At 39.7% G+C, this 12,846-nt stretch overlaps 1 protein-coding gene across 1 annotated transcript in view; it reads left to right on the forward strand.

Moving 5' to 3' along the window:
* The first annotated feature begins 8,175 nt into the window (after positions 1-8,175).
* Positions 8,176-12,846, forward strand: part of SMPX (small muscle protein X-linked) — a 51,821-nt gene continuing 47,150 nt past the window's right edge. Inside the window, exons 1-2 of the mRNA XM_037127688.2 lie at positions 8,176-8,398; positions 12,031-12,087. Coding sequence (XP_036983583.1) covers positions 12,043-12,087 — 45 coding nt within the window. The 5' untranslated portion in view covers positions 8,176-8,398; positions 12,031-12,042. The remainder of the gene's footprint in view (positions 8,399-12,030; positions 12,088-12,846) is intronic.

Consider the following 12,846-nt stretch of genomic DNA (forward strand, 5'->3'; position numbering starts at 1 on the left):
ACCAAGACACACCATAATTAAAGTACCAAAGGTTAAGACAAAGAGAGAATGTTAAAATCAGCAAGAGGAAAGCAGCTGGTTACCTACAAGAGTGTTCCCACAAGACTGTTAGCTGATTTCTCAACTTTGTAGGCCAGAAGAGATTGGCAAGAAATATACAAAGTGATTACAATCAAGGACCTATAAGATTTCTCTACCCAGCAAAATTATCATTTAGAACAAAAGGACAGATAAAGAGCTTCCCAGGAAAAAAAGTAATTAGAGTTTATCACCATCAAGACAGTATTACAAGAAATATTAAAGAGTTTTGTTTAAGAAGGAGAAAAAAGAAAACAGATGAATAGTAAAATGGCAATAAATACATATCAACAATTATTTTCAATGCAAATGGATTAATTTCACCAATCAATAGATATATGGTGAAAGAATGAATAACAAAATAAGACTTAAATATGCTGTCTACAAGAGACTCACTTGAGATCAAAAGGCACACACAGACTAAAAGTAAAGGGATGGAAAGCAATATCTCACGAAAATGGAAAGAAAACAAGGCAGAAAAAAAAAAGCTGGGGAAGCAATACTTATACCAGACAAAATAGACTTTAAAACAAAGGCTATAACAAGAGACAAAGAAGGACACAGAAATTCCAATTCTGGGTATTTACTGGAAGAAACCCAAAACAATAAATTGAAAAGCCATGTACATTCATATGTTCACTGTAGCATTATTTACAATAGCCAAGATAAGGAAGTAACCTAAGTGTCCATCAATAGATAAAGAATAAGTGATGCCATATATAGAATGGAATATGACTCAGCCATAAAAAAGAATGAAATCACCCTGGCTGGTGTAGCTCAGTGGATTGAGCACTAGACTGTGAAGCAGAGGGTCGCTGGTTCGATTCTCAGTCAGGGCACATGCTTGGGTTGCAGGCCAGGTTCCCCAGTGTGGGGAGCACAAGAGGCAACCACACATTGATGTGTCTCTCCCTCTCTTTCTCTCTCCCTTCCCCTCTGCCTAAAAGTAAATTAATTAATTAATTAATTAAAAAAAAAGAATGAAATCTTGCCATCTGCAACAACATGAATGGACCTAGAGGGTATTGTGCTGAATGAAATAAGTCAGATAAAGACAAATTTCATATGATTTCATTTATATGTGGAGTCTAAAAACAAACAAAGAAGCAGGATAGAAACAGACTCATAGATACAGATAATAAACTGAAGGTTGCCAGATGGGAGGAAAGTGAGGAATTGGGTGAAAAAAGTGAAGGGATTTAGAAGCACAAATTTGTAGTCACAGGAATGTAAAGTACAGCATAGGGAATATAGCAAATAATATTGTAATAACTATGTACGATGCCAGGTGGGTACTAGATTTATTGGGGTGATCACTTTGTAATGTCTAATCATGGGGTTGTACACCTGAAAGTATTATTGTACATCAACTGTAATTTAAAAATAAAAAACAACAACAAAAAAGAAATGACTAATAAGAAACAGACAGGCTCAACATTGCAGTAATATAACTTTGTAAGGTTGTTTCAAATGAATTAGGCTTTTTAGAAACAAGATACCAAATGTAGTTCGGAACAACTTCACAGATGCCTATATGCCACAATGGATGGTGATGTTGGTGCAGACAATGGCCAATGTTCAGCCCAGATCCCCTCACATCCCCCTTTACTGCGCTCTCTGCTCCTGGACGCAATGGGCATTTTCTTCCAACACTTTGGCTCTCTTTTGGAGGCCTGAGCTAGTGCTTCTTGAGCATAACTTTCCAGCTGGTAAGGAGAGCTAAAAGCCCTGAGAATTTGTGCCCCTGGGCAGCCCTTAAACAATGACAGACAGGTGCTGGGGTATGACAGCCCCACTCCTTTGCCTGGATAAGAACAATTCTATGGCATAATTTATACTCCAGAGCTCCCCTGTGGGATCAGACGAAAGATTCCTTCTGTGGGACTTGAGATTGCACCTTTGTTCCCCAGTTTTTCTAGAAACATTTTCTTAATAAATCATGTATACACAAATCCTCATTTCAAGATCTACTTCTGGGAGAACACAACTGATGACAAATGTTCTTTAGAACCAACACCCCACCATATGCCCGGCAGTGAAGTGTCCAACCTCCACAGGGCCCTCAACACTGCAGGGAAGCATTTTTAGCTTTTCCCTGTTCTCTACACATGATTTTCCCTTTGAGACCCTCAGAAAAGTGAGGCAGACTATCCAGTGGCCTCTGTTCTCCCCATTCCTCTTCCCTCTGCCCCACAGACCTTCTTATAAACTCAGTTCTTCTTGGGAAGGTGCTACTCCTGCCACCGCCCCTCTCTTATTCTCTCCCTCATTCTTCTGTTTGTGTGTTTTCATATCGCTTATTCGTATTTATAATTATCTTGTTTATTTGTTCACTTAGCTGTTTCAGCCTGCACCCTGAACCGCCACCCTGTAAACTCTGGGGGCAGGAACAGGCCTATTCACTGTTTTCTCTCGTGATGCTAGAACAGGGCTGGCATTTTAGTAGACGCTCAGAACATTCAACTCAAACATATCCTCTGTGAAGCCCTCAGCACCAAGGGAGAGGTAGAGGCACCTTTCTCAGAATTCCTATAAGTGTGTGTATAGCACATAAAACCAATAACCATATTTTTATTTATGTGTTTGTTTCTTCCATCAGAACTTGTTGAGTAGGCTCCTAGAACACATATGTTTTTTAACTCATTTTTAAACCCTCAGTATCTAACACAGGGCCTAAATCATAGTAGGCACTTATTTAAAAAAGTGATGAATGATTGTGTGAAATAGTATTCTCAAGGGAAAGGGTGAATTTGCTAAATTTGGGAGTGACTAGAAGATGGATGCCAACAATTTCTCTGAGGACAAAAGAGCAGATACCATGTTTTTGGAAACAGAGGTCTGAATTAACTTCTGAGGCCAGAGAACTCCTTTATTTTGGGGAGGAATATACTTTAGGGGGAAAAAGTTGTTGAGCTACATAAAGGTGAAATAAGGTCGCTTTTTGAAATGGGAGGTTTGTAGGCCATGTGATGCTAAATTCTTCTAATTATGTAAAAGTTATTTTCCTTGTGGGTGGATATAAAACTCTGCAAATTACTTCTTCTTAGAAAAACTAGTCTTTTCCTCTCTGTGGGTCCTATGGAAGTAAGCTAAATTACAAAGGAGAGAGAGACATGGCTATTACATCATGGCCTAGGACCGGGGGCTAAGGAGAGAAGTGGGTTGGCTCATGTAATCACAGAAGGAAGTAAGTCATCACAGAGTATGCATTCCATGGGACAAATGTAACTTGTCACCTGCTCTTCTGCATTAAAAGCAAGCATGGATTTGTTCACAGTTATGGTGTTAAAGTTAAAATTTAACATAGAAGTAAATATTATGGGAAAATAAAGTGTTTTCATTGGTCATACCTTAGTGTTTTTTATAACTCTTTCTTCCTGGCTAATCATTCTTCATTTGTTAATTTTTCTTCTGTCTGTCACCATATACTTTTTTGGGGGAGGAGGTTATATGTTTACAGATAATGTTACAAATAATTATGTATTAATTTATTTAAACATTTTAATAATATGATTTATTTTACTCTCTACTCCAACTATAGGCAGATCTAGGGGAATAGAACCAAGCAAAGAGGAAGACAAAAGAAGCCTGTAATTTGGAGCTCATGATAACAGTCCTATCCATGAGGGCATTCAGGGATGGGGCAATGGGATGAGTAGCCTGGCTCTTGGTTGGCTTGTGCATTGTTGAACAAGGGAAACCCTGCAATTTGGAGCCTGCAGACCTGGATTAGGGTTTTGACTAGGACACTTCTTGAGCATGTGACTTGACCTTTTTTAGGATGTTTTGTTATTTATAAAATGGAGGTAAAAACATCTGCTTCATAAAGTGGTAGGGATAAAATGAGATTATGTGTGGGAAAGCATGTTTTCCACTATACACCTCTTTATGTATCTTGTCTACATAACTGCCATTCTCTGTCTTCTTTGCTACTCTACTCTATTCATCCCCTGCCATTTTAAAATTTTTCTTACCCTCCTTTGCAGCCATGAGGCCCAGTTCTAGCCAACAAGATATAAGGGGAATTCTGCTAGGACCAAGAAGAGGAAAGCCCCCTTTCTCACCATCATTACCATTTCTTATTTGAATACTGGTGGAAGATCTTGGTTTTTGGAGCTGCGGCAACCATATTGAGACTATGAGGTAAGATGCATGAGGGTAAAAGCTGACTGTTGACAGTGGCAAAGTAGAATTATTGGAAATTACTTGGGTCTTTTTGACTTCACAAAATTTGTGGACCAATCTGGAACTTCTTCCTTTCAAATTTCTGGGTGTGTGAAATGGTTAAATGACTTTACTGATGGAGCCACTGCTGGTTAGGTATTCTGTTACTTGCAACAAAATGCATCCTAACTGATATTATATATATAGTTCTTATGCAGTGATGTGCATGTGTGTGTGCTACCTTTAGGTCATTATGGTATAACAGGAGAGAGGGCTAAATATGAGAGTCAAAAGCTGGTGATAACTGGCTCTGAATTAACACTCTGAGCCTTGACTTACTGATCAATACAATGGGAATAATATCATTTAACCTGCAGAACTGTTGGGAGGACAAAATAAAATAATACAAATGAAAATGCTTTGCTAACAATGTATAAAAAAGGATATGAGCTTACTGGAGAGAATGGTAGACATGCTAGTATCTTAATCTTTTTAAACTGGGAATCAAGAGACACCATCTAGGGGTGGTAAACATACAACATCATACACCAAAAAACCATATAGTCTTATCAACCAATGTCACCCCAACAACTCAACAAAAGTTTTGCCTTTTTGTTGAATTTATTGGGATAACATTGGTCAACAAAATCATACAGGTTTCAGGTACACAACTCCACAACACACCACCAGCACACTGCACTGTGTGTTTACCATTCCAAGTCAAGTCTTGATCCATTGCCATTTATCCCAACTATACCCTCCGCCCCCTTCCCCCACCTCCACTATCACCACACTGTTGTCTGTGTTCATGAGTTTTTTTCTCTTTTTTTTCAGTCCCCCCACCCCACACCTAGTGCCTCCAGAGCTGCCAGCTTGCTCTCTGTGAGTCTGTCACTATTTTGCTTGTTAGTTCAGTTTGTTCATAGAGTCCACATATGAGTGAGATCATATGGTACTTGTCATTCTTTGACTGGTTTACTTCCCTTAGCATAAATAGGTTATTCTAAAAGTTAAAAATAGATTTTTCAGAAAAAATGTTTTGTAATTCAACAAGGGCTATACAGGGTGTGGAAAAAGTAAGTTTACAGTTGTTGATATGAAAAAGAATATAATAATAAGTCACAATACAAGAATAAACTCTGTTTTGTGTACTCACAACTGTAAACCTACTGTTGCCCACCCTGTGTAGACATCAGTTGTCATTACATATTTTCCTGCTGTTTGACTATAGTGGAGAGGGGATGAAGGCATGCAGATAGGAATGGCTTAAGTGAATTTTGTTTTTGTCAGAAACCCCCTACCTTGCCCCTCCTTCATGGTCCCCAGTGAAATATTACCAAATATCTCAAGCTGCCCCCTCAATGGCCAGTATCATCTAGCTCTCCATTTCCCATACTTAAAGACTGTTTGTTCCTTTTTCCTTCTCCTCCCATTTCGATCCTCCCAATAAATGGACTCAAGTTGTACCCATCCTCTTGGGTTTACTCATCACTCACGAATCTAGACCAATCCAGGTATACATTGTTTTGTGCCTGGGGTTTCCTCTATTATATGGGGGCCTTAAACTGATGAAGTAACAACAGTAGCAGAAATTTCAGGAGGTTATGTCTGGGGGTCAAGTTAAAGTACTTAGCTTGCTTGTGCTTCTGGGACACCCCAGTTGGAGGGCTCCTCAGCTCACAACTATTCCTTGCCCCTGGGAAGAACCTCATCCACAGATGTGCACCCCAGTGACCTCCTCTCTGCTGTGACCTAGCCCCTGGTCAGTAGTTGGGTGACTAAATCAGGCTGGGGCAATCAGAATCCTGGGATTTTTCAACCTGTAGTTGGAGAAATCAATTTGGCACTCTCTAGTGAGGTCTGAGTTCTCTGTTCTAGTTATTTCTGAGGCTGTCTGTACCCCCTGCCTTTCCTTTCCCAAGGAACCCCTTTTTCTTGGTTTGGGTTGCCTCAAACTCAGACATTAAGACAAGGACTTTGTTGCAGGTGGTCTATTTGGGTGCTGATCTCAGAGGACACAAGTGAGGGAGTGGGAGGTGAGACAGAGAAGGAGACAGTAAGGTATAATAATGAGCAGGTTCCTGCTGTGGGCAACTGGGCCTCAGTACTGATGGGGACTTCTGGGACACTGTAGACTACATCTCAGAATTATTCCACCAGAGAACAGTGAGACTTATCCTCAGCTTTCAGCCCCACTGGCTTGGGTTTGTCTCTGGGGGTACCTGTTCCCTAGTACTTATGATTCATGCCTGCAGCACACCCAGGTAATGTGCCTGGGAGATGAAGAAAGTGCCAATGCAGAGAAGGAGACAGATTCAGGCCCTGGACCTGTGAAGCTGGCAGTGTTCTAGGAACTGTCTTGGCTTAAACTAGTTCACTTTGGGTTTCTGTCACTTAGGACCAAAGAAGTCCTGATTATGTAGTTCACTTTCATTCTTCCCACAGAGGCAGCCATGCCCATGTAGGGCCAGCCCTGTGCACAAGGTGTTGCAGCCACGAGCACTTCCCTTGACAATGTACAACACCAGTAGCTATTGAGGAATGGTTAGGGACAAAAATGACTGTGGCAAAATTTATGGGCTGAGTGCAGGACAAGGGATCAGAAATGGCTCATTATTGTTGTTTGTCCATGGAGTGATGTGACCTGTTGTCTGGTGAAGACCTCTGAACATATAGAAGTAGCCTAACATTTGGAGAAATATTAAGGGGCTCATTATATTTTCTCCCCCAATGTGTAAATAACTCACTTTTGATGCCATGTGGTCTCGAAGTGTGCTGTCTAACCTAAATTTTGAAAACACAATTCTTTTAAATAGCACACAAATAGAACTTAATGGTAACTCTGAACTGAAACAAACCACAATTATTTATTGACCTCCTACACTACTAGAAAGCTGGTATTCTTTTTACCTACCTGAAAACAAGCAAATTGCTTCCATTTGAAATGCACTGAATTGCAGGGAACAAAAACCTGATTTCAGGGGGCTCATACAAATCTGTGACAGTTCAGTGGCTGACCATGTAGTCAGGGACTCAGACATGGAGTCACCTTCATCCAGTGGATGAATTACAAGCATGTTCACTCTGTTTAATCTTTTTACTAAAGGGAAATTCTATGCAAAGGAAATTTCAGAGACTGCTGAAGTAAAAAAGAAAGAGTTAAGCAGTATTAAAAGCAATGAATACAATAACCCCCCTAAAAACACACCTCAAAACAAAAAACAAAAACAAAAATGATGAGCATGCTCCTTAGCCAGGGCTGTATAAAAATGTTTTGCTTCATACCTGGTCCTCGCCTTTGTTTGAGTTAAAATCAATATTTTCTCTTTGTTTTGTTTTGTCTGCTCTCTTCTGTGCTCTGAGGTCAAAGTCATTGCCACCAGTAGAGGTGGTAAAGCAGAGAGAGCAAGGACTCTGGGCCTGGAACAACATGAGTTACTTGATCTGTGACCATTATTGACCTACAAACAGGGTGAGGTTTTATAGTTCAACATAATATTATAATTGTCATTATTTGGTGACTATTTATTGAGTGCTGAATATGAAAAACTTTAACAGGTCCTGAGTGACCAAGCTAGGACTCAAAGACTCTTTGATGGCTGTGCCCCTGCCAAGAAGCTCAGTGCCATGCTGCCCTTCTCCTATTCTTATTGAACGCTCCTCATCTTCTGGCCTCCAGGTAATAAAGCTAAAGATAGAAACTTTTCCTAGTTTTCAAACTTCACTGTGCCCCTTCAGAATACGTGAGAAAATGCAGCCAGCATCTTCTGGAAGATTAGGAGGGCAGTAAGATTCCATAGCCACCTTCCGGCTGACATTTGAGCCCTGCTTTCAGCACGGTCAAGCCTTTTGGAGGCAGCCAGCGTATGGCTTGTATCAAACTCTATATTTAGGAAGAACAACTGTGAGCTATGACAGGAATTCTCTTTAACACTTAGCCTTAAACTGAGTTTCCCTCCAGCCCACAGCCGGGAGCAGCTCTCAATCCCGGGTGAGGCACTGAACACTTGAGCTATTTCAGCCACATGCAAAGCATCAGAATTGAGATCGCAGCTCAGAGGACACCGGGCATCCCTTTCACCTTCTAAGGAACCTTGTATTCTTGCACCAGGCTGCCTGGGACTTTTCTTGGGCAGTAAACAAATACACAAAGCAGGTAAGTAGGACCCAGCTGGGGTGACTGGGCTTTTTGAAGGAAATTTCCTTGATACCTAACTGGTAGTGACTACTTAAATAACTTTGTAGGCTTGTAACCAGTGGGTGTAGCTTTCTTGTAAATTCACTGTTTATGGGTGATATTGCTGTTTCTGTTTTATAAACGGTGTGTGTGTATGTTTGAAAGAATATTGAACTAAAAGTAGTTTGTATTGATAGTGACAGTGAGAAAATTTCCATGGTTCAGGTATGATGACTGTGACTCTGAATATTATGTCATTTTGATTCTTATGGCCAGGTTATAGTCAGTCAGCCCTAGATTGATTGGGGCTGTAAACCTAGAAATTATCAGGAGAATTTGAGGCAGAGAAAAGCTATAATGCTAGCTCTTTGGTTTACCTAAATGCAATTATTGCCAGAGTTGTTCAAGTATACAGTTCAAGTTTAAAATGCTTTTCTCCTCTCCCTAAGTGCCAGACTTGGTCTCAGTGACAAAGTTCTATCAATGTACAGATCAATTAATACTCTAGACCTGTCTTTTCAAAAGTCCCACTTTTGTCCTAGTGTTCCCTGTACCCAGCAGGGTAGAAGACAACATTCCTGTCTCTTTGTGGGCACCAGGTTCTGAAATGTGGGAAAGCTAAGTGCCTCTTCTCTCTCAGCACATTTCAGGCAAAGTGAAAAAGGAGTTACTTTAGACAGCTGACCATCTTTCTACACCCTTCTCAGCATTATTTTTAGCTGCAGGATAGAAAATAATTCCCTTTGAGATTTCACTTTAGCCATTTAATTGACCTTTTAAGAGAACAAACAAAGCCCCTTCTCTGCAAATATTGATTGACTTTCTCCTCTGAATCCACTTTTATTAAATTAGTGATATTAATGTTGACAAATTTTAGTAAATGAAAGAGTCTTATTTAGATGTTTGATACTTGGTCCTGTCCAATGAAAAACCAGTAGAGACATTGTACATGAGTCAGCATGTAGACCATTAAAGGTGCTCAGTGACTCGCAGAACTGCCAGGAAAACTCAATTGTGCTAAACTAGCAAGCATTTTCACTATAGTATAGGCTTTCTAAAAGTCAATACACACTTCGTCAAACTTTCCGTGTTTCCAAATTTTAGCTAGAACCAGGAGACACAGTAAGAGAGTGCTGTAAAGAGTACCTCTTTGTATGAAAAGCAGTGGCCCCGGTGTGAGTGGAGTTGTGCATCTGAGGCATAGGTTTTGTTTTTGGTCCCAGGATGAGGCACGCAGATAAAGAAGGGAGATGCATTGTACACTCTGCATCCCTAACAGAGGTGAGCGCAGGGCCAGGGAAACAGCCAGGGAACACTGTCTATTTTTATTCATCAGTGTGCTTTGCCCTGATTTCTCTGCAAATAATGAGGACAGCAGGAACGGCTGCAGAACTGATTTACACAAATGTTATCTAGCCTGTTTGCTAGGAATGAGAGCTGGGATCTGACCAACTTTTCGGAATTGTCTCTATTGCAGATTGACATATATGTTAAGAAGAAATTCACATACAAATGAGATTATACCAAAGATATACAGAAGATAAGGCCCAAGGAATACCCATCTCTTAAGCTTAGAGGTCCACAAAATACAAAGCAATGCAGTTCAGTGGAAAACATAAAATCAGCCTAATTAAAAAAAAATCAATGCATTATAAATAGCACAATTATGTATTACCTGTTTTTTAACATTTCAGTGCTATTGTAATAACATAAAGAAATTCCCAAATCCTCACGTTTCAAATTGATCCTCAAGAAATTTTTTAAAGTTCCAAAGTGATATTAGTTAAACTTCAGTTGCACAGGCATAAAATACACTATATGCTAAGATATTTAATGTCTGTGCAAATTATTGCTTTGCATGACTTCTAATAACTTTTGAGGAGTGGAAACATTAAAAATCAAACTACCCAGCTTTTCCATTTGACATTGAGGTATGTGTCCTAGATCCACAAATTAAAAATCCTTCATTGACTCTTTGATGCTGCAGGAAAGACAGCAACCTATTTGAAATATGTTATAGAACAAAATTCATTCTTGATTGTTTAATTTGGTGCTGTTTAATTTTTTAACCATTTTGAAAACAATTCTACCTAGACCCTTATGCATGGAGGCTGTATTCTCTATATTACCAAAACGCTCAGGTGAAACTTAAAAAAAAAATCTCACTGTTTTCATATATGTGGCTCTAAAGACTATATAGTTGGATATAATAATTATAGATAGAAAAATATGTAATTACGTAACTTCTATAATAAAGCTTAAGACTTTGAAGATCTCAGAAATAGTAACTCTTCACAGAATTGTCAGATCTTTACTTCTAAAGTATTGAGGGGCATTATTACATCAATTCTTACTCTGCGCTTAAAGTTGTAGATCAGTATACAGTGGTCCTAAGAAGTCACTAGGTATGGGCAATGGCAATAAAACAACAAATATTTGTGTCATGCTTTATAGTTTACAAGGCATTTAGGGGAACCTTATGTCTGTCATTTTGATTCTTTTCACAACTTGTGAAGCAGGTAAATTTTTAGAAAGTGGAAATGGACCCAGAGATTTTGAGTGACTTAATCTAGATTACATGGGACTCATGGCCAACAGCAACACCGCTCTCTGGGTTCATTTCCTCCCCACTTAGCACATACCCTTACACCAATCAGTGGAGAAAAATCAGTCAACCCATTTTACAGATTTGGTTTAAAAAGCAGCATATTTTTAATTCACTGACTTTTTAACTTTTTCACTCGGTTTTGTCAACATTTAATAGACCAAGTAATAACACCACTGATACACAGTTGAGCTGTCCCTTGCCCCTCTGGTCCCTGTAAACCATAGTCACCATGTTCTCAGTCAGGTCCCATAGCTGAAAGAAAACCAAACTCCTTTGGGAAGGAAGCACTACTACCACGTCTTGAGTATCTGACATGGCCATGTAAGTCCTGTTTGCCTTCTGGGATTGTTTTGTTAAAAGAAAAGGAGGTGAGGCTTTCCAGCTGCCTGGTTTACAGAGTCTGGGCTTTGGACACACAGGGGGAGATGCAGCCTACTTCCTCACAGTGTTGCTCAGGTCACTGGGCAGGACATACACGTGCACAGCAAGCAGAGAGCATCGCAGTAAGAAGAATGAAGTACAGGACATTTCTTTTTGGATGTTCAACGGAGAGGGAGAGGAGGCGCTCTCAATTGACTGACGTGCAGCCCTGGCAACAACTAATTCAGATCAAAAGTTCAGTTTCAAGCGGAAAGCTTCCGAGGCCCCAAACAAAGGTGTTTTATTCCCACAGCCTCTTTGCTTTGCTGCTCTTGGCAGGGGGGCAGGAGGGCAGGGAAGGAGATGATAGCGGCTTTCAAGTTTCTGATGGCCTATCATTAGCATCAGGGGCGAGGCGTCTCAGCATTTCTGCTCCTGAATGATTTATCCGGGGCTCTCGTGTTCCCTCTCCCTGAGGCTTTAGGAAGGAGAGTCTCTAAGTAACTTAGGAAACTGAGACTGAAAGAATATATGGCCAGTGAAAGGGGTGACTGCCCAGTTGAATCATGACTTAAGTTCTAATTTATCAAGACTGAGAATCTGAATGCCGCCACCTCTAACAGTTTCTTACTTGTTTTTTTAGGAGTAAGACTGCATGAATATGTCGAAACAGCCAGTTTCCAATGTCAGAGCCATCCAGGTGAGTAGGCATATTTGTGTTTTAACATCAGCCCTGTGACTTCTAGCCTGTTTGCTTAATTAAATCAGACTTTTCGCAGTTGTTCGACCCTAACTCATGATTACCTTCAAGAAGAAAAGAAAGACTCATTGAAGGTGCAATTAAGAAAGGATATAAGGCTAGTAAGGTACAACTGAGAATGGAGAAACTACTTTTGTTTGTGCTGAATTGTAAGACATCGACAGTTTATGAATAAGAATTAAATGATCTAAAATGTAATGCATATACTTTTATGTCTAGAGTTTTAATATGCTCATTGATATGAAATAAGAAATACAATTTCCATTTTCATATCCAATTGAGTTTGTTGAGCCATCTGTTTAAAATACGCCTTTCTGTAAATAATACCCTTTTCTTGTCAAGCGTTCTTCCCAAGGCTTAGGTATTTATCTTTTAAAGTATGCTATTAAAAGCATACTCTTAAAGTATGCTATTGTGTCTCATCAAGCCCTCCCAGCAAACAAATGCTTTGGTTCTTTAAAGTGGCTTATGTATCACTCACAGAAAGGGGAGAGGGAAGCAGACATTTGGGAATGCAAATATAATTATAAAGATAACTTTCAATATTTGTTCTTACCAATTTGTTATTTCTCTTAAGGGCTCTGTTTTTAACTCTCCAATGGCTCCCACAGTGGGATGCTGGCCACACGCTTAAGTGTAAAATTCCATTTTTCCTTTCCATCAGCATGGAGCTGTTTGTGCTTTCTCTAAAGGAACTTT

This window comes from Artibeus jamaicensis, unplaced genomic scaffold (genome assembly GCF_021234435.1).
Source record: "Artibeus jamaicensis isolate MK-2021 breed Jamaican fruit bat unplaced genomic scaffold, CSHL_Jam_final scaffold_1283, whole genome shotgun sequence".
Taxonomy (NCBI): domain Eukaryota; kingdom Metazoa; phylum Chordata; class Mammalia; order Chiroptera; family Phyllostomidae; genus Artibeus; species Artibeus jamaicensis.